Source organism: Eptesicus fuscus, chromosome 20 (assembly GCF_027574615.1).
Source record: "Eptesicus fuscus isolate TK198812 chromosome 20, DD_ASM_mEF_20220401, whole genome shotgun sequence".
NCBI classification, from domain to species: Eukaryota; Metazoa; Chordata; class Mammalia; order Chiroptera; family Vespertilionidae; genus Eptesicus; species Eptesicus fuscus.
This window is the reverse complement of record NC_072492.1, coordinates 35,698,932-35,720,573: the sequence shown is the minus strand read 5'-3', so window position 1 is coordinate 35,720,573 and position 21,642 is coordinate 35,698,932. Positions and strand designations below refer to the sequence as shown.

The following is a 21,642-nucleotide window of genomic DNA, read 5'->3' as shown; positions in this document are numbered from 1 at the left end:
CCCAGGTTTGGTTTTCAAGGTCTTCCATCTTGGAGGTTAGTGGAAAGGGCGGGGGGAATGGACCTGGGGGAGGGAGAGCCAGCTCAGAGCCTTTTTCCAGGGAGGAAGAAGGCCCTGGAGCCTGACAGACCCCAGGGCAGAGGGGAGGCGGGCGCACACACATATACCCCTCGGAGAATGGGTTTCCTGTCTGCCTCCTCTCCTGCTCTAATTAGCAGCTGCCCCTCCCCGCATTGTCCCAGACCAGCGCCCCGGCCAAGGCCTCTTTTGTGCTCCCAGATTCCTGGGTGCAAGGTGGCCTCATTAGTGCCGGGAGACCGCCCCATCTCCAAGGAGCAGGCAGACAGAGAAGCGGGGGAACCAGGGGCGCAGGGATCCAACCCCAGCCTCTGCGTGTCCTGGCGGCCATTCCTTGGGCCCAGCCTGGCGACGGCCCCCCTGTACGAGGCTAATCTTAGATTTGCCTTTGTCTAGCCCCAGAGTGGACGCAAGTGCCCCCCCACCTCAGAGCATTATAAACCCCAGGCCCCTGGTAGAGGTCACCGACGACGGCCTTCCAGTTCCTAGCTGTCTGGACCACCGGCGACGGCGCCTTTCCCTGCGGCTCCGCTCTGAGCTCCGGACACCATGAGCCCCCCCTCTACAAAGGTACAGACCCAGGGATGGAGGGGACGCACATTCCAGGGGGCAGTGAGAGCGCTTGCTCGGGGGCTGACAAAGAGTCTCCCCTCTTGTTCTCCCGTGTGGGCTCTGAGGCAGGCAGGGGGCTGGCTGGACGCTTGGCTGAGAAGCTGCCTCGGTTAACGTTCAGTAGTGCCCTGCTCTCCTAAGAGCTCCTGTTTATTGAGCCGGAGCTACTCACCAGGTGCTGCTGGTACCTGTCATCTCGTTTCCTCCTCCCAGCAGCCCAGCCGGGTAGGAATTATGGAATACCCAGTTCCCAAAGTGAGGAGGCTGTGGCCCCTAAGAGGGTAGGAAACTGGGCCGAAGCCCAGTTCAGTGTCCCCTGCAAAGGAGCAGGCAAACAAGACAACGATTTGGATCCTGCTAGTCCTTGATTTATTTGCACGGGTTTGCCGGTGCGGTTAGGGGGAGGGGGACTAAATAGGGCCTGTTTCGCGGAGTGTACAAACTTCCGGTGCAGACAGACGCCCACACACCTGTTTTCAGGTGGAGTGGTCAGCACTCTCATGGGGTAAGGACGAATTAAGGGTACTCAGAGGAGACAGGGATTCCTTCTGCCCAGGGGGTCTCCAATGACTCCTTCTCCAACCCTCCCCACAGCATACATAGCCAAGAGGCAGGGAAACCGAGGGGCAGCGAGGAAGGGGCGCCGGCCAGGAGGGGGCGCGCAGCCATCTGGGCAGGGCCTGGGTGTAGGGGCTGGAGGCGGGCGCGGCGGGAAGAACCCCAGCGCCCGGTCTCCTCCTCCCTAGGTCCCCTGGACCGCCGTGACGCTGCTGCTGCTGCTGCTGCTGCCGCCCGCGCTGCTGTCGCCCGGCGCGGCCGCGCAGCCCCTGCCCGACTGCTGCCGCCAGAAGACGTGCTCCTGCCGCCTCTACGAGCTGCTGCACGGCGCGGGCAACCACGCGGCCGGCATCCTCACGCTGGGAAAGCGGCGGCCGGGCCCCCCAGGCCTGCAGGGCCGACTGCAGCGCCTCCTGCAGGCCAACGGCAACCACGCGGCCGGCATCCTGACCATGGGCCGCCGCGCAGGCGCAGAGCCGACGCCACGCCCTTGCCCGGGACGCCGTTGTCCCGCGGCGGCCGCCTCCGCTGTCGCTCCTGGGGGTCGGTCCGTGGTTTGAGCCCGTGCTCAGACTATGTCTTGGCACTGCCCTCTCCCCTCTGCCCGCCCGCTGTCAGCCCCCAGAAAAATGCGCAATAAAGAGGCGTCTCCGTTAACGTGGCCGGTCTCGGTTCCTGTGTGGTAGAGTCCTGCCCTCCAGGGGGCGTAAGAGTCGTGCGAACTGTAAAGAGCCCGCGGGCCTGGAAGCCCGGCTCCGGGACACCTCAGCTTGGGCGGCCTTGGACCTGAAACACTTTTGGATGGGGAGCTCCCCAGAGCAAGCCACGGTGCAAGGCCGTGGGGTGCGGAGAGAGTCGCAGAGGTGCGTGCTTGGAGGGGAGGATGCCAGGAACATGAGGTTCAACGTAAATCATCCAGAGTGGCTGCAGCGCGGGGTGGAGGGTGTGGGGAGGCGTGGTGCAGCCCAGATTGCGAAGGCCCTCACGAGCCACTTTATTCTGTAGGTAGCTGGGAGTCGCGAGTTCTGATGCGGGGGTGGGGCAAGATTTTCCTGCAACTTTATTGGAACACACCTATTATAGATTGAATTGTGCCCCCTCCCCAAATTCATATGTTGAAGTTATAACGAGGCCTCAGCACTTCAGAATGTGATCTTATTTGGAGGGTCGTTGCAGATATTAGTTAAGATGAGGTTCTGTTGGAGTGAAATGGGTCTCCACTCCAATATGACTGGGGTCCTTACAAAAGGGGGCGGGGAGGATTTGGACACAGAAATGTACACAGAAAGAACCCATGGGCACATGAAGGCAGAGGTGGGTGGTGCATCTACAAGCCAAAGATTGCCAGCAACCCATCAGAAGCTCACAGCTTTCAAAAGAAATCAGTCCTGCCATCATCTTGAGCTTGGACTTCTAGCCTCCAAAATTGTGAGAAAATAAATTTCTGTTGTTTAAGCACCCCGTTTGTGGTACAGGAGTCCTAGGGCACTAATATAACACCCAAAAGTAAAGACACAAAAAGACGTGGCGCTTTTAAGCGATCTAATACTGGGTTCAGGCTCTGGGAGGAAGGGGGTTGAGGATGCAACTGGCTTGCCCTCTCCGGAGACCATCTTTCCATCGTCACTGGCTTTAGCTGGGAAGCAGTCACCCTAAGCCTCCACGCTCAGCTGCCCCAGTAATTTTCTGCTTCCGTGGTGAAAAAGTCCCGTGTCTGGTCTCACCTGGGTCCTTCTTGCTGCTGTACTGGTTCCGTCTTGGAAAAGATGGAGTTCAAAGTCCACCAGCTCTCCTTTGGAGATTTGCAAACGGACTCTGTCCACCCTGAAACTACCTTTCTCTGCCCCAAACTTGCTTCCAGCCTCTCCTGCACTTGAATGGCAGCAGAGGGGAGGGTTAAGTCAAGACGATAGGAAAAGGGAGAAAATTGCTCTCCAACACACTTATTTGGTGCCAACATATGCATCATGCTATTACATTCTCGCAACAGCATGAGGTAAAAATTATTAGCTCCATTTTACAGATAAGAAAAGTGAGGCTTGCCGAAACCGGTTTGGCTCAGTGGATAGAGCGTCGGCCTGCGGACTGAAAGGTCCCAGGTTCGATTCCGGTCAAGGGCATGTACCTCGGTTGCGGGCACATTCCCGGTGGGGGGTGTGCAGGAGGCAGCTGGTCGATGTTTCTCTGTCATCGATGTTTCTAGCTCTCTATCCCTCTCCCTTCCTCTCTGTAAAAAAATCAATAAAATATATTTAAAAAAAAAAAAAAAGAAAAGTGAGGCTCAGAGAGGCCAAGTCACACATTTAGTAAATGGCGGAGCCAGGACTCTACCCGATGGACCCCAAAGCTCTTTTCATCCATCCTGCTGGGCTGAGAGGCAGAATTTGCCAGCGTGCCCTACGCAAACTGAGGCGCAGCCTCTTTAACCCGTGCTGTCTCCTGTTGGAGCGCCGGGACCTGGGAGTGCTGCAGAACGGCCCGACTCCAGCAGGCAGCACTGCGGACCCGTTACCGTCCCCAGCTTGGGCGGAGCTTGGGGAAACCCGTGGGCGGAGCCACAAGGCGCGCCAGGGAACCACGCGCGGGGGCGTGGCCACCCGGGAGGAGGCGTGTCTGACACTCGGGCTCCGAACCACCTCTTCGAGCCTCTGCTCCCTGGAGGCGTGTCTCGAATTCTCTCCGAGAGAGACTCGCGTGGGCCGCTCCCCTCCCGAAGGAGGGCCGCGGAGAGAGGTGCGGGTGTCACTGGGAGCCCCTCCCCGTGCGGGGCCACGTGGCGGACGCGGCCGAGCCCTGGGGAAAGAACCCGGCCCGTGGGGAAAAGAGCCACCGAGGCGGCGCCCCGCCGAGCCCAAAGCCGAGGGGTTTGGAGCAGAGGCGGCGGCGGTTGGAGGGAGGGTAGGAGGCAGCCCCGCGCATGGGGCGCCCCGGCCCCGCCGGCAGCGCGCCCCCTTGGGCCCGGCCGAGCTGACCGCCCTCGGCGCCGCGCCTCGAACTCGCGCCCCGAGCCATGCCGGTCATGAAGGGGTTGCTGGCCCCGCAAAACACCTTCCTGGACACGATCGCCACCCGCTTCGACGGCACGCGTGAGTGGGGCCGGGGCTGGGGCTGGGGGCTCCTGCTGGGAGCCAAGACTCCGTCGGGGCCGGCTTGGTCTTCTAGACCCGAGGCGAGAAGGGCGAGTGGAGTCGGGGGTCTAGGAGCTCCCGACGCCGCGGTAAAGGAGCGGGACTGAGACTGCGCTGCGAGGGGAAGCGGGGAGAGGGCCAAGAGTGCGGGGGGCCAAGGTAGGGGGTGTGAGTGGAGCCACGAAAGGCTCTTTGTGTGGCAAAACGCAGGAGAGGCCTTGAGAGCGGCCCGTTCCAGGGCAGAGCCCCGCTGGCTGGGGGCGCGTGTGACGGTATCCGAGACGCGGAGGTTGGAGAAGCGGTCAGGCGCTCGGGAGTCGCTCCCAGGCAGTTCCAGCACCCCCTTCCCCCAGGAAAAAGAGAGGGAGGGAAGGAGGGAGAGAAAGAGAGAAGATCAGACTTCGGCAGGACCTAGTTTAGATTTTAAGGTCACGCACCCCCAAATCGTGGCGCGTCTGTGTTTGAGGGATGTGAGGCAGGAGGAGGGGGCTGGTCCGTGTGAGGAAGGGAACTCCCTGCTCGCCCACCCCAGCTTGGTTTCCAGGTTCAGGACCTTGGACAGCCACGCTCCTCCTTCCCCGCTCCTTCTCCCGCCTTTCCCTTCTCCTACTTTGCAGCCTAGAGATCTCTGCCTGCCCCTCTGGGCACCTTTGCTACCTCTGGAAGATACGGGGAGCGGTACCCAAGAGCGGAAACTGATCTGCGGGGGGTGGAGGGGTGGGGGAGACTCCCCGCCTCCCCACCCTTCCTCCACACACGCCTCCCTTGTTTCCATAGCGCCCATCACCGGAGCAACGAGCTCTGGGATGGAAGAAGGAGGCTGCTGCCCAGGGCCCAGCACCCTCAGTGTCCCCATCAGCCCATCCCATGCCCAGGCACACACCCTTCCTAGCGCCCCCGGGACTGGTTGTGTCTCATGCCCCTTCCCTAGCTGAGAGACTCTGTCCCTGGGTGGCCCATAGAGCCCCTCTGTGGCCTCCTATCCATTGGAACTGGAGGGAGCCAGCTCAGGTCCTGCGGCTGGGGTTGCTGGAGCCCCAACTTCATTGCCCAATCCTGTCAGACTTTGAGCACTGGGGACAGGCCCGGAATTAGATAAGGGATGCTAAAAAGAGGACCTTTCTTGGAAGGCAGGGGATGAGGACGCTAGTCGTGACTCTCCCTCCTCCCACGAAGGAGATCTGTGAGTGTAGGTAATCTCTGCCTTTTCGTTTCCTATCAATAAAACGGGTGTCACATCACCAGAATCGCTGTCCTCTCCACTCTCCAATAGGGTGACCGGGTAGTGGCTATGAGTTGCTTTGAAAGCTGTGCCCACGTGGAGGAGTGGACACTGTAGCACAGACTGTTGCCGAAGGTTTTCCCCAGGTAACTCATGTAACTCACAACAACCACGTGAGGAAGATATAGTATCCCCCACTTTGCAGATGAGGAAGCTGAGACACAGAGGAGTTCATTAACGTGCCCAAGGTCACGCAATCAGCCATCCGCAGAGGTGGGGTGGAGGAGCCCATTCCCTAGCTCACCACGCTATCTGCCTCCCTACAGTGAGAGCGTACTCCCTTGAAGGCAGGGGGATGAGCTCTTGGGGTTCCTTCTCCAATCCCCTAGGAGTTCCTGTCCAAATTCCAGGTCACCCTTAAGTCCTTGTCCTTTTTCTCTATCTCTTCTTACTCTTATTTCAGAATATCCCAAAGCAGGATCCAGGAATCCCGTGGAAGCCTGGGGCGCTTCTGGCCCTGGGACCCCTGACAACAGCTTTTGGGAGGTACTGCCCACCTGGAAGCTGAGCTCCCCTCCTGCCCTTGGCCTGATCTTGACCTCTTCTTCCCACAGACAGTAACTTCCTTCTGGCCAACGCACAGGGCCCAAGGGGCTTTCCCATCGTCTACTGCTCCGACGGCTTTTGCGAGCTCACAGGTTACGGCCGCACCGAGGTCATGCAGAAAACCTGCAGCTGCCGCTTCCTCTACGGTCCCGAGACCAGTGAGCCAGCCCTGCAGAGGCTCCACAAGGCCCTGGAGGGCCATCAGGAGCACCGGACTGAAATTTGCTTCTACCGGAAGGATGGTGAGGGGCCTGGCCTGCCCTGCAACCCTGCCCAGACCCCAGGCTTTACCCAGAGTCCACTGGGCACAGGGAAGGCTTGGGTGCTGGTCCCCCCACACTGCCACTAGCTGTGTAACACTGAGTGCGTCCCTGACCCTTTCCGGGCCTTGGTCCCCCCATCTGGAAGGTGAAGGAGTCAGCTTTGGACTTTTCCAGTTCCAAACGTTTACCAAACCCTTTGATGCTGCCCAGGAACCGAGGGGGTTAGGGATGCCACGGGCTGCTCACCTTCTCCCTCCATCTTTCCACACCTGCAGGCTCAGCCTTTTGCTGCCTCCTGGACATGATGCCCATCAAGAACGGGATGGGGGAGGTGGTGCTTTTCCTCTTTTCCTTCAAGGACATCACTCAGAGTGGAGGCCCAGGACGTGGCCCCTCAGGAAGCCGTGGGGACAGCAATCATGGTAACTGCAAGTCTGGGGAGAAGGCGTGAATGGTCAGAGGTGTATGTCCAAGGTCACACAGACCTCTCCCTACCCAGCCTCATGGGATGTGCCCCCATTTATCCCCATACCCTTCTTTCCAATAGAAAACTCCCTTGGCAGGAGGGGAGCCAGCTCAAGACTTCGATTCGCCAGGAGACAGAACCGCACTGTCCTGCGCAGACTGACTGGCCACTTTGGCCGCCGAGGCCAGGGAGGCATGAAAACCAATCGTGTGAGTCCTGTCTCCACCCCAACACCTCCCTGCCGTGATGCCGAGGCCCTGTTACTGCCTCCCTGCTTCCCTGTCTGTCTGGTCCCCCTCCAGGGACCTTTTCCTCTGTCTGCCCATTTCTCATGTCCAACTCTGCTCTAACTCATGCCTCCTCCTCATCTCCTTCCATCCCCACCTCCCTTGCTTCCTGTGACTGAGATTACTCCGCTCAGAAGTTGTCACCAGGCTGGGCTCTAGCTGCCATTACATCACCCAACTCTGGCTGGTGAAGTTACCTATGGGGGGGGTGGGTGGATCACAAGCTGTGGTCCTAGGGAAAAAACCCCCATTGGGGGCCTCGCATCTAGCCTTCATCTAGGACCCTGATGAAGCCACGGATCGGGTCTCCAACCCTCCGTGTAGTCTCTTAGATCTATAAGGAATGGGGTGTTGTGCCAGTCTCCCCTCAGTCCTGCATACACCGATCTCCCATTGGGCCCCCAGAACCCAAGAGGAACCTGAGGGAGAAGTTAGTGACCCCTCAAGGTAGGGCTTGTGCCTGATTTGTCACCACATCCTTAAGCAGGGGGAAGGTCACACATTAAACTCCCCATAAAACATGATCGATTCACAAGAGGCCCTGGGCAGCAGCTTGGCCAAGGAAGGGTCAGGTGCCACCCCTGAGCCTCTCCTGCACCCTCTGTCTCTTCCTGGTTGTGTTTGCAGTGTCCACTCCCTCTTTTCCCCATCCCCTGCCTCTCCCTCCCCCGGCCTTGGCTCCTCTTTCCCCCAAGTGTCCCCAACCACCACCCCTCTCCCCTTAGAACGTGTTTGAGCCAAAGCCATCAGTGCCCGAGTACAAGGTGGCCTCCGTGGGGGGGTCCCGCTGCCTCCTCCTCCACTACAGCGTCCCCAAGGCTGTATGGGATGGCCTCATCCTCCTCGCCACCTTCTACGTCGCGGTCACCGTCCCCTACAATGTCTGCTTCTTGGGCGACGATGACACCCCCATCACTTCCCGACACACCCTTGTCAGTGACATCGCCGTGGAGATGCTCTTCATCCTGGGTTAGACCCTCTGCCCCACACACCCCGGCGGGTGGGCTGGAGGGACCCACTCATCCTGCCCTCGCTTTGTCCTGGGCTGCAGAACCCAGTCATTCAGAACCCATCCATTTCTGGGTCTTGAAGTCCTAATGGTCCATGTGCCCTGACTCCTGACCCCTGCAGCCTTCTGCCTCTAGACCTTTCCTCCCTAAAGATCAGCCAAAAGCCCAATCTGTCTCCCCATTTCTACCTCTAACTCCATCCAGGGTCTCTAAGGCTTGTTCTCAGCCTAGCCAGTTTCTTGGCCCTTGGGCCTGAGTTTCTAGACCAAGACACCCTCGTAACAGCCTCTTGCACCCCCAGATATCATTCTGAACTTCCGCACCACCTATGTGTCCCAGTCCGGCCAGGTGGTCTCTGCGCCTCGTTCCATTGGTCTCCACTACCTGGCCACCTGGTTCTTTGTCGACCTTATTGCTGCTCTGCCTTTTGACCTGCTTTACATCTTCAACATCACCGTGGTGAGTGACCCCCGTCCCACCATGCAGCTAACCTCCCAGCTTCAGCATAGCACCTCCCACTAAGGGATTGACTCCGAACTCAGACGCAGTCCTTCCCATCAACCCATCTGTGACTCCTGGTCAGGCATCCGCTAGGGGCAGAGGCCTGTGCTAGGAGCTGAGAAGGACCTGAGAGGGTCGGTGCGTGTGGGGAGCTCAGCTCACAATCTCTGAGGGAAGCTGAGACAAATGAAAAGCGAAGTCGAGCTACCAAGGCAGCGTTGGCCTGATACCAAATGAGTGGTACTTTTCTCCGTTTTATTGAGCAAACAGCTGATGAGCATTTAGCTGTCTGTAAAGTGCTGTGTGGGGCACGGTCACTGTGGGGAAAAGGGACAAGGATTCAGCCTCCAGGCAGCCAGGCTGGTGAGAGGGCAGGACTGGGGCCAGCAGGAACAGAAGAGGTGGATGAAGTGGAACATGGGGCCCTGGTACTGTGCATGGAGGCTGGCACGGAGCGAGCTGACCTTGGAGCTCCAGACTGGGATATGGGCACGGGTAAAAAGGATCTAAAATCTTGCCAGTGCTGGGGAGGTCAAAGCACCCCAGTTGGGCAGAGGCGAGGGTGGCCTGGGAAGGGTTCCTGAGGGAGTTGAGAGTAGAGCTAGGCCCTAGACAGAGGGTAGGGTTTGGCTGGCAGGAGATGAAGAGAGAGAGCATTTGGGGGGAGCATAGCAAGCCCAGACAAGGAGGGAGAGGTTGTGGGGTGAGTTTGGAGGCAGAGAGCTAAGACCTGTGTCCTCCCAGCTCCCTAGGGGCTGCATGGAATGCTCTCGAGTGGTCAGCTCTGCACCCAGCCAGTAGATAGCAGGTCCAGGGGGAGGGAGTCCCACCCTCTGTCCGCAGACCCCTTGGTTTGGGTGGGGAAGTGGAAGGCGGTTTCCCTGTGTGCTCCTCTCTCTGCCACACTTCGCTATAGTGGGAAACCACCTACATGCAGCCGGATTTAACTAGCTGCCAACAAGCTGTGGGCCTCTTCTCCTGGCTGTGTGCACGTGTATGCACGCTCCCACACACGTGCATGTGTGTGTCTGCCCTGAGGCTCGGGCCATTCCAGGAAGAGCTCCCAAATCCCTCCCCATCCCCTGTACCCACTAGACTGTGCCAGCTGGGCAGACAGCTGTCCCTGGGGAAAGAGAGAGCTACAGAGAGCCCCTTGTCCCTCCTCCCAGGCAGCTCCCCCTCCTCTGGTAGCTTTAGGAGCACTTTACAGTTTACCAAGTTCTTTCACACATCGTCATCACATAGGAACCTCACAATAATCCTTCAGGGCTGGTTCTCTTATCCCTCTTTTTCAGAGATGGATACAGAGGCTCAGAGAGGTTAAGTGGCTTGCTGAAGGTCACACAGCTAGCAGTAACAGGCAGGAGATTGGAGCCAGGTCTCCAGACTCCTAGTCTAGTATTCTTCCCAACATAGCACCCTGCTTCCCAGGAAACCAGGGTACCCGAGTGGATGGTCTGGTATACAGGCGGGTGAGGAGCAGTGCTGGGACTGGAGGGAGGCACAGCAAAGGGAGAGGATGAGGAGGCACTGGCAGAGTGGTGGAATTGAAGGAGCCAGGTCCTAGGAGAGGGAGAGGAGGGTCCCAAGGGAGTGGGGCCCAGGGACAGTGACTGGGGGAAGTCCTGAAGGACTAAAGTCAGGAGCTCTGGGAGGTGAGGGCAGGCATTAAGCCCTGGAGAGGGCCCATATGGGGGGCTCAGGGCCCCCTCCGTCAGCTAAGATGAGAGAGAATGGGTGAGGTTGTTCAGGAGCCTGTAGGGCCAGGGCTACAGGGATGCTGCTGGAGGCCCCTGAGAGGACAGTGAGGGCCTTCAGACCAGGCTACCCACCCCCTGTCCCAGAGCCCCGCCCTAGTGGTGAGAAGATAAGCCTCCACCTGCTCCTCATCTCCAAGGTTGGGAGAGCAACTGAGGCATTAATAACCAAATGGAAACAGTGGTGGTGGTAATATTAGCCAATACTTACAGGAGCCTTACTAGGGGCCAGCAGCTCCACAAACCCCCACCAAGCCCCACGAGGGTGGAAATCTCGAAGCCCAGGCTCCCTCAGGCCCTGATCTTCTTCCCTCAACATTTCATTGGCGGCCGACCCACGAGAGGAGAGGGCCCTAACCCTAAACCTTGCCCAGTCCTAGCCCGTTCCCACTCTGCCGGGCATCCCTCTGTCTCGAGGGTGACTCCCACCACAACTGCTGTCGTCACTAGCAACCACTCTTGTCCACAGCTAATTGTGCTCGGACGCTAGGGGCTTGGTGCAGGCCCAGAGGTCATTCTGTCTATCCCCCTGCCTTTGGCCAGGACTTACTCTTTCCCAGCCCACAGTGCTAAGAGGCAGCATGACCCAAAATGGACTTTGGGGTGAGCCCAGATCTGAGTCCCAGCTCTATCATTTCCTTGGTCTGTGACCCTGAGCAAGTCACTCACCTCTCTGGGCCTTAGTTTATTTATCTGCAAATTGGGAACCAGGATGATAACTGGACTGAAAGCTTAACTTTTTAAATGAGGATTGCAAAACGTAGTGCAGTCCTGACACATGGTAAGTACTTACGAAGTGTTGGCCATTATTCGTTTTCGTACTATTCTCCCATCCCCTGCATTTCCTGGACCCCCCCCCCCCCCCCGTCCAAGAGAGCAGAGATGTTCTTCCTGCTGCAGCTTCCCCTGGCCCCAGGGCCTCTGATGGGGGCGGGACCCGGGGGGCCCTGGAGGCTCTGAGGGGTTGTGCCTCTGACAGCCTCCCCCACACCCGCCCGCAGACGTCGCTGGTGCACCTGCTGAAGACAGTGCGGCTGCTGCGGCTGCTGCGGCTGCTGCAGAAGGTGGAGCGGTACTCGCAGTGCAGCGCCGTGGTGCTCACGCTACTCATGTCCGCCTTTGCGCTCCTTGCCCACTGGATGGCCTGTGTCTGGTATGTCATCGGGCGCCGGGAGATGGAGGCCAACGACCCACTGCTCTGGGACATCGGTGAGCCACTGACCCCGGCGTTCACTGACCGCCCATCCACTGCCCTGTGCACTCAGGCACCCAGGCACCCACGCGGATGCCTTCACCTGTACCGCCACCCACCACCTTCCACCCACATTTCTCTGTTCACCCAACCAACACGCATTGAGCTCCTCCTGGATCAAGCGTGGGAATACTGACTTGTAGACAAGGGCTTTTGCCTTGGGGGGACCTCACAGCCTAGCAGGGGAGCAAGACGGGTGATAGGCAATCAAAATACGGTATGTACTGAACGAGGTGGCGTGCTGGGGCTCCTGGTCTTTGCCGCATGACACTCTCCAGGAGTAGGAGGGTGTTTGGGGCAGAGGGAGCAGTACTCCTCCCTGGCTCCTCCTGGTGGCTCCCTACTGCCATCAAGTCCGCACTCAGTGCACGCCCTCTCTGTCCCTACCTGGCCCCTCTTCACCCCACCCCCCTGTGCCGCAGCCACACGGGCCTCCTCCAGCACCCACGTTGTACTGCTCTCTCCCTTGGGGCCTTGACCCTGTTTTCCTCTCTGGAATCCTTTTCCTTCTGTCTTCCCTCCCTTCACCTAGGTGACCTGTCTGTTCCTTAAAATCTCAGCTAAAATGCTCTGTCCTAAGGGAGCTTTTCAGGGACCATACTCTCCCCCACACATTGTATTGGCTTTCCCTAACCCAGTATGACGCCTAAGATACCCTATTGTTCCCTTTTATTTATTTATTTTTATTTTAAATACATTTTTATTGTTGATAGTATTACAGATTATCTCCCATTTCCCCCCCACCCCACCCCCATTTCTTCTTATAGTTCCTTTTTAGTAGCTCACCTCCCACCTGTAATGATTTATTTCATGTCTCTTTCCCCTGCAGACCGTCATTCCCACCAGAGCAGGCAGGATGTCTGGCTGGGTCAAGTTCCAGCACCCTGTGCACAGGAGGCACTCCATAAACGATTAGAGAGGCAGAGGCCCCCGAACAGTCAGCAGAGTAGAGAGTTGGTAGCCTTGAGCTGCAACTGTAACCAATTCACGGTGGGGAGGCTCAGGCCAAGGCTGCCCATGCAAACCTCCCCTCCCCGCTGTCAGTTCTTGGCTAAAGTGGAATGCAGGCCGCTCAGGGAAGCCCAGTTCTCCACCACCTGCATCCTTCCACCCTCCAGGCTGGTTGCATGAGCTGGGCAAGCGGCTGGAGGTGCCCTATGTCAACAGCTCGGCGGGCGGCCCGTCGCGGCGCAGCGCCTACATTGCTGCGCTTTACTTCACGCTCAGCAGCCTCACCAGCGTGGGCTTTGGCAACGTGTGCGCCAACACTGACGTTGAGAAGATCTTCTCCATCTGCACGATGCTCATAGGCGGTGAGGCCGGGCCTGCCAAGCCAAGCATGCAGATAGGGAGATCGGGGCCCAAAGCAGGCCATCCAGGCAGTCCTGCATTCCTTCATAGACGTTTCCTCTGGCCTACTGCATACCGGCCCTGGGGGACGTCACAAACAGGCATGGTGTCTTGTTTAGGGAATGGGAAACTCAAGTTCATGGCCTAATTGGGGGCAGGGGGGGCGGGTGAGAGACGCATCAGGTCTGACCCCTCTCGGGACCACTCTCTCTTCCCCTCCCAAGCCAGCCCCTGCCACCAGGTAGGCACTTAGGAGCCCACTGGCTCCCCGGCCCTTGCCAGGAACCCAGAGACCTGTCCAGGGCAGGGTGGGTCTGGGAACGGGTGGCCACCCTGACCTGCTGCCCGCCGCCCACGCTGCAGCGCTGATGCACGCCGTGGTGTTCGGGAACGTGACGGCCATCATCCAGCGCATGTACTCGCGCCGCTCGCTCTACCACAGCCGCATGAAGGACCTCAAGGACTTCATCTGCTTGCACCGCCTGCCGCGGCCGCTCAAGCAGCGCATGCTCGAGTACTTCCAGACCACGTGGGCTGTCAACAGCGGCATCGACGCCAACCAGGTAGCGTGCCGGGGCTCCTGGTCTTCGCCGCATGGCCGTGCAACGGGGAAGAGGGCACAGTCTCTCCCTCCGGGTTTGGAATGGAGGCAAAGGGGCTCCAGGGAGGTGAGGTGTTATTCACAAGAGCGTGTACCCACTGAAATCCACATCCCCTTTCCTGCACTAGAATTTGGGACATGAAAGGGAGCTCAGGCCTTAGCTAAAGCCATGTTCCCTTCGGCCAACAATTCCCGAGCATCCGCTGTGGGCCAGCCTCTGGGCTGAACCCAGGGGGCTCCAAGGCCATCACAGCTCTTTCCCTCAGGGAGACACCAGCCTGGTAAGGGAGGCAAACGGGTAAATACGTTACACAGTGAAGGGGACTCTGCTGGAGGGATGTGCCTGCCACTTGGGATCCCCACTGTGTTGCATCTGGGCCTAGAGGGGTCAGGGAAGGCGGCATCGTGAAGGACAAGAAGGAAATGGGCCTGCGACCAGAAGGCCATTCCAGACAGGAAGAGCCAGAGGAGCTCAGGGGCAGAAATGTTGACACAGAAGAGCGGGGTGAGTTCAGGAAATGGAAGGTAGTTCAGTGAGCCTTTAGGAACGAGAGTGTGGGCACCGGGGCAGGTGGAGAGGGAGAGCAGTGCCAGAGACTGGGTGGGCAGGCCCAGGTCACAGATGGCCTTGACTTTAGATGTTATCCTGCAAAATGCTGAGGTTGGGGAGTGGCCTGGGGATCCAGGAGAGATTTCTAAGCGCAGGCACCATGGGACTTGGTGGTCCTGGTTGCAGAAGAGGAGCTCAGAGTGGTTCCCAGGTTTCTGGCTGGGGGCAAGGGGTGCGATGGGGGTGTTACAGGAAGAAGATTGTAGTTGGGGGTAAAAATGGGAGCCCGGTGTGGGGCCATGATGAGAGTGTGGTGCCTGTGGGAGATCCAGGTGGAGTCAGCCCCGTAGGTAGTTGAAAACATAGGTCTGGACCCAGCTGTAGGGCTCTGGGCTCCCAGGGAGTGGGGAAGTCATGGAGCTGGGTTGCTGTGATGCAGGGTGAGTGTGGAAAGTTAGGAGAGAGCCAAAGAGGCACGCTGCAGAAGAGGAACCCGGGGAGACAACGGGGACAAGAAAGAGATCAACAAGCCACAGGGGTTAAAGGCCTCCATAGTGTGCGGATGGAACCGTGAATATTAAGTTTAGCTCTAGGAGGTCATGGATAATATTCAAGATCTGGTGTAACCCAGCAATTTACAGATGGCCCAGAGAGAGGAAATGGATTGCTCAAGGTCCACAGCGATTTAAAAGCAGAGCTGACTTCTAGTCTGGCTTCCAGCTTGAGGCTGACCCACCAGGGATGGTCCTTGCATTTGTGGTGTTGAGGAACCAGGGCATGTGTGAGTGACTTGGTGTGTAACCAAGGTCAGTGGGCAGGCAGGAAAAGACCTAGTCTCCGCCCCAGCAGCTGGGTTGGGAGGTCCACACACAAGTAAAATTGACGTCAGAAATGGGTAACTTCGAAGCAAAGGGCAAGTTGGAGCGATCTCCTTGGAGACAGCTCAGCACGTTCGTAGAAATCAAGTAGCAGCTGCAGGGGGGATGGCCCGCATGACCTGTGCCCCTTATGCAGTTACTGCGTGACTTCCCGGATGAGCTGAGAGCTGACATTGCTCTGCACCTGAATCGGGAGATCCTGCAGCTGCCGCTGTTTGGAGCAGCCAGCAGGGGCTGCCTGCGGGCCCTCTCCCTGCACATCAAGACCTCATTCTGTGCTCCGGGCGAGTACCTGTTGCGCCGAGGGGACGCTCTGCAGGCACACTACTACGTCTGCTCAGGCTCGCTTGAGGTGCTCCGTGACAACATGGTGCTGGCCATCCTGGGTGAGGATACCACCACCACCTACTACCTACCCTGGAACCTTCCCCAGAGGCCTTGTGAGTGGCCAAGAACCTAGGGACTGGGATGCTTTTGGTGGATATCTGGAATTCCTACTGAGGAGTACTCTTTCTTGGTCCCTTCACCCTAATACCATCCCCTCTTGATCGTTCCCCTCAGACTCTCCCCTAATCCCATTGGCCAGACCTCAACCCATCAACCCTTCCTCAGTGACTGTCCCCCAAATAAATTGATTCTTCACCATTGACCTTCCACTCCATTGACCTTACCCTTTAACTGACCCCTCTGGTCATTCTTTATTGATCATTGATCAATTCCATTGGTCATTCCTCCAACCTTACTGACACCCCTCATTAACTGTCTCCCAACTTCACCAGTCATTCTCCACTAATTTTTTCCCAATTCCATTGATCATTTCCACTAAACCCACCTTCAACAATCCTTCAAACACACTGGCCACCCCTCAAATCCATTGACCAGTTATATCCTCTTGGTCCCTCTCCCCAGCCGACTGGCCCCAGCTCACTGTCCCCATCCCTTACCCACAGGAAAGGGGGACCTGATTGGGACAGATACCATTGAGCCAAGACAGGAGCCTGGGTCAGGAGCAGGCCCGAGCTGTGTGCTGAAGACCAGCGCTGACGTGAAAGCACTGACCTACTGTGGCCTGCAGCAGCTGAGCAGCCGAGGGCTGGCGGAGGTCATGAAGCTCTATCCTGAGTATGGGGCTGCCTTCCGGGCTGGGCTGCCCCGGGACCTCACCTTCAACCTGCGCCAGGGCTCTGACACCAATGTATGTAGACCTCTACAACTTCCATCTCCCCTGAGGTTCCTTCCTTCAAAGCAGACCTCCCTCAGCCCTAGAGAGAGCCTCATGCATTGCCTTCTACCCTGAAAACATCCTCAACCCCAGGCACCCCTGTCCATTGCCCCTTCCATATTTAACATCTTCCACTCCCACTGACCCTACCCCATTGACCATCACCCAACCCCATGGACCATCTCTCACCACATTTACTTCCAACTGTACTAACCCAGCTCCTGTTGGCCTACCCTCAGCTTTGCTCCAGAATCCCCAAAGGACCTCCATTTTGGGAACAATCCCCCTCCTGTGTTCCTCATCCATAAAGTTCCTCTCTGGACTGACCACTATCCCCTGGGGCTTCCTCACTCACCAAATGTTTTCTGAGCCCATTTTGGTTTAGGTCTATAGGGTACACCCTAGGCCTATGTCTTTTACTGCTTTTCACATTGACTTTCCACTCAGGATTTCTCTGAGTCAGAGTTGGAGGTACCTCTGACTCAAATCCACAAAAAGGCTCCATATTCTCAAACCCCACAACACTGATGGGTGAGCCGAGGAGGTGTTGCACTAATGGAGGGGGAAGGCGTGAGTAAGGTGATCCCCTCTGTCCCCACAGGGCCTCAGCCACTTCTCCCGATCCCCTCAGCCCTCCCAGGTAACACGGCCTTCCTGGGTGCAGTTGAGGTTGAATGGGGGAGAGGTGGGGAGTGGGGACACCTTCCTTGGCTCCTCTGCTGCAGGGAGAAGGGAGCGGGGATGGGGAGCATCATCTGCCAGTGAAGACTGTTGCTTAGTGAAGGGGGCCTGTTGTTCACTGTCCTGCAACATCAGCTGCTCCCTCTGCCCACAGCCCCACTCCGAAAGCCTTGGCTCCTCCTCAGACAAGACCCTGCCATCCATCACCGAGGCTGAGGCTGAGTCGGACCGTGTTCCCAGGCCCCGCCGGCCCCTCCTGCTGCCCAACCTTAGCCCAGCAAGGCCCCGAGGCTCCCTGCTCAGCCTTTTGGGCGAGCAGCTGCCTCCATTCTCAGCCCTTGTCTCTTCCCCTTCCCTGTCCCCATCCTCATCCCCTGCCCTGGCTGGCCGAGGCCACAGCCCCTCTTCTCATGGCCCCCCCAGGGGCTTTGCTGCCAGGAAGCCCCCTCAGCTTCTTATTCCCCCACTGGGAACCTTTGGAACTTCGGACCTCAGTCCTCGGTGAGACACCAGCCTCCCCTGCCATTTCCATACCACTGCTGGCTTCCAGAACCTTCTCTGGGCTCTGTCCCCAAAGCTCCCACCTGTCTCTGCCCCATGTACCCCCTGTGCCCTTCCTGACCCACCACAGCTTGCAACCCCACCCCACCCCACCCTTTTGACCATTGCTCCTCCCCAGCTCCCTGGCACTGCCGCCCCCATTCACCCTCTGCCTGCGCTGCTCTGGCCCTTACCCTCGCCCCATGGGATTGATGGTCACTGCCTCTGTCCCAGCATAGTGGACGGCATTGAGGACTCCGGCAGCACAGCAGAGGCCCCTACATTCCAGTTCAGCAGGAGGCCTGAGCACCCTAGGCCCCGCTCTCAGGCCTCCCCTACAGGTAAGGACCAGCAGTGGACTTCCACTCATAGTCACCCATTCACCTGCCATTCATTCATTCATTCATTCATCCATCCATGTACCCATCCCACATGTAGTAAGGCCTTACCATGTGCTGGGTGCTGTGCTGGGAATACACAGATAAACCAGGCCTGGCCCACACTCCTAGTGAACTCCCAGTCTAGTGGGGGAGACACACCTGTTACTCAGATCAATGATTCCAGAACAGCGTGCTGAGCACCACAACTGAGACAGGAGCAGGGCTCTGAGGTAGGAAAGGAGAGCTCCCTGGAGGAGGGGGCTCTTGAGTTGGGTCTTAAAGGGTGGGTAGGAGTTTGAGGGGTGGAGTAAGGCAGTTGTTGCAAGACATAAAGGTTATGTTTAGATATCAAAAGGAAGATCCATGCCTAGAGCTGGGAGGACCAAGCTGGGGATACTGGGGAAGTGGTGGGGGATACTGGGGAAGTCATAGGGCTTCAAAACCAGCCTAAGAGTTTGGTTTCCCCATCATCCTGCCCCAGAGCTTCCTTTCCCCTTGCTCCCTGCCTTCCCAGCCACAGGAGGGGGCCCAGTCCAAGCTGTAGACGCATGCTCCCTGCACTCACTGCCTCCCTTTACCCCGTTCTGCCTGCAGGGACCAGGCTCAGCCAGGAACTGGCCGCTGAAGCCGAGGAGATGAAGGAAAAGGTCTGCAGGCTGAACCAGGAGGTTGGTTGGGGCTGGTTCCTCGCCTCCACTTTTGGAGAATATCATTTTGGGAATATCATATAAACCATGTCAGGATTTGGAGTCAGAGTCCTGAATTTAAATATTCACACTAGCCCTAGCTGGTGTGGCTCAGTGGATAGAGCGTTGGGCTGTGGACTGAAGGGTCCCTCCCCTGCTCCCCCCCGCCCCCCCCCTCCTGCCCCCGTTTGATTCTAGTCAAGGGCATGGGCTAGGGTTTCGGGCTCAACCCCCAGTAGGGGGCGTGCAGGAGGCAGCCGATCAATGATTCTCTCTCATCATTGATGTTTCTATCTCTCTCTCCCTCTCCCTTCCTCTCTGAAATAAATAATAAAATAAAATAAATATATGTACACTAGCTGGATGACCTCGGGCAAGTCCCACAACCACTCTGAACTTTGATTTCCTCACCTAAAAACGGGGGAAATAATGCGTTCTTCCCCCTGTGGTTGTGAGGACGCAATGAGAGCGCACACATGCCTGGCTGGTCCCCAGCACAGTCTAAGTCCTCATTGATCGGTGCTTCCCCTCTTTCCCGGCTGGCTCAGGTTGTCCAGCCAGGAAAGAGGGCCTCTCCTCCCTGCACCACCTGGGGATCCTCTCCTGCACAGAATGGCCCCCAACCAAGGCCTTTCCCTCAGCCCAGCCCTCGGAAATGAGAGCTAAGCAAACATGGAGGAAGAAGACAGGGAGGCTAAGGGGCCTTCAGCCTTGGGGGACCTGGAGCCCAATATCTGAATCCCGGTCAGGAAGAGCCCAGATGCTGTATGCGGAGGCTCTGCCTCTGCCTCCTCCCCAGGGATCTCAGAATTGTCTCACAGCGAAGCTGCCCAGCCCTTGGGAGTTGGCCTTCCCTCCTTCAGATAAACATCAAGCTTCCCAGGGGAGCACCTGGGCTGGGGCGGGGCCTGGGGCCGGGGGCGGGGCCAGCCCCTGTTCCGCAAGATTGAGGGCCAGCCCTGCTTCTGCTCACAGTTCTAGGCCAGGGGCTCCACACTTGAGTGTCTATGGGCACCTGGAAAACCTGGTAAAATGCACACTCCTGGGTCTCACCCAAATTGGAAGGTCTGGGGTAGGGCCCAGAAATCATTTTTATAAGTTTCTCAGTTGATTCTGTACTCCCTGAAATTTGAAAAACACTTGAGCTCTTGTGATGAGATCGCCTGACAGTAAGGCTACATCTGCCGCTTCAAAGCCCTGTAACTTCTTTGAGCACATTTTTCTGCATCTTGTAAAAGTGGGGTGTTGGGAGGATGGCAATAGCTGCTGTCCCCAATCCTTTTTGGAAAAGGGCTGGGATATTTACATCTAGACAAAATGACCCCTGCCCTGGCTTCTTCTCCCAGTGGCCATGAGCAGAGAGTGGTCATGAAAGAACTTTGTAACCTGTAGAGGGGTGCACCTAGGAGGGGAGTGATTGTTGTGACACCTGGGAAACAATTGGATGTGTTTTCAACAGATCTCCTGCCTCAACCAAGAAGTGTCTCAGCTCAGCCAGGAGCTCCGGCACATGATGGGCCTGCTGCAGGCCAGGCTGGGTCCCCCAGGCCACCCAACAGCCTCAGCTTGGCCCTCAGACCCTCCGTGCCTCCAGCGGAGGCCTCCATGCATCATCTCTCCCTGTCGGTCGGGACCGCCATCTAGCATCCAGGATACTACTCTCGCTGAGGTCCACTGCCCAGCCACTGTGGGGACAGCAGAGCTGGGGGCTGCCCACCCCAACCTCAGACCCTACGTGTTGTCCCCCTACCCCTCAGAGCCTGACCCTCTGGGACCCTCCCCAGTGCCAGAGGCCTCACTTCCAACTCCCAGCTTCCGGTCCAGGTCAGACACATTCCACTGACCCTGGCCCTGGGCCCAGGCCTGTCTGGGGTGGGCATTGCCACCTGCCATCAGGGAGGGGCTGAGCCCAGGGCCTCCTGCCTCGGGTCAGCAGCCACCAGCCGGTCTGGTTGGCTCTGGATTCTCAGGACCTTTTTCATAAAGCCTGGTCACTTCCGACCCTCTTTCCTTTTCCAAATCTCCTCCTATGCTCCTCCTTTTGGGAGGGGAGTTACCTCAGGCCGTGGAGCCCAACAGGCATGAGACAGAGCACGATGCCCATCAGGCTGGGCAGATGAGATGTCCTGCCTTCTCCCAGGACCTGGAGGCAGGTAGAGCTGGGGGAGCAGACGGGGATGGGGAAGGGCCCCAGATCCAGCCTGGGAAATGAAGAGTGAGGCCACAGCAGGCAGGATCTTGGTGTGTCTACAGCCAGAGGGATAGATTGCAGATCCCACTGCGGAGACAGTGTAGTGATATTGTGAGGTGTCTGTCCCGGCCCCTGGTCTCTGGCGGAAACCTTGAGAGCTATGCTGCCTCAAGAGGGCTAAGTTTCAGAACCTGGCTGGCATTTGAGCAAACCAAGACTTCTTAGGCCTTCTTCTACCAACCCGAGCTGGAGGGGCTCACAGCCCAGACAGGAAACAAAATGATGACCCCCAGATATGCTTTGGCTCTCAGCAGTTTTTCAAAAAATTAATGAGTTGCCAACATTAAAAATCAGGAGAGTATACATAAGAACCGAACTATTCCAGCCTCTCTATGAAATGTCGGGAGATCAGGCAATCCATATGCCATCTGGCAATCATCAGGTGGTGTTGGGTGGCCACTGTCCTCTGTAGATGGGGACTGTGCTCTCCACTTCTTCACAGCCTCCATATTTCTTCATCATCTCCTGATACTCGGCTAACTTCCCTCATTTGGATTATTTGTCTGGTCTTTGTGGGGTTTGAGTTTGCAGTCCTTGCCTTAGAGTGTGTTTCCAGGATCCTGTGTCCCAAAAGGTACTTTTTGGGCTCAGCAATGTCTATTTCTATTCCTGGGTGTGGGACTGTCAACATCTCTGTTTCTCTCTGCAGGCTATCACTGAAGGTGGCCTCTTCTGTTGCCAACAACTTGAAACAGTTCCAGCAGCACTCCTGCCCCTCCCCTGCCTCCAGACTTCAGCCAAGCCTGCTCTCCCCTTTACCAAC

At 57.6% G+C, this 21,642-nt stretch overlaps 2 protein-coding genes across 2 annotated transcripts; both read left to right on the top strand.

The window, feature by feature from the left end:
- Nucleotides 1-483: 483 nt before the first annotated feature.
- On the top strand, nucleotides 484-1,935 carry HCRT (hypocretin neuropeptide precursor). Its single transcript, XM_008149551.3, has 2 exons — nucleotides 484-648; nucleotides 1,437-1,935. Exons 1-2 carry the CDS (start codon nucleotides 628-630, stop codon nucleotides 1,806-1,808), a joined length of 393 nt encoding a protein of 130 aa, XP_008147773.1. The 5' UTR covers nucleotides 484-627; the 3' UTR covers nucleotides 1,809-1,935.
- Nucleotides 1,936-4,258: 2,323 nt separating this feature from the next.
- Nucleotides 4,259-20,542, top strand: KCNH4 (potassium voltage-gated channel subfamily H member 4). Its single transcript, XM_008149364.3, has 16 exons — nucleotides 4,259-4,334; nucleotides 6,213-6,446; nucleotides 6,743-6,889; nucleotides 7,015-7,142; nucleotides 7,946-8,189; nucleotides 8,532-8,689; nucleotides 11,490-11,697; nucleotides 12,859-13,053; nucleotides 13,454-13,653; nucleotides 15,256-15,505; nucleotides 16,070-16,314; nucleotides 16,943-16,981; nucleotides 17,177-17,523; nucleotides 17,797-17,903; nucleotides 18,537-18,610; nucleotides 20,088-20,542. The coding sequence occupies exons 1-16, from the start codon at nucleotides 4,259-4,261 to the stop codon at nucleotides 20,469-20,471; spliced, it is 3,036 nt and encodes a 1,011-aa protein (XP_008147586.2). The 3' UTR covers nucleotides 20,472-20,542.
- The last annotated feature ends 1,100 nt before the right edge of the window (nucleotides 20,543-21,642 follow it).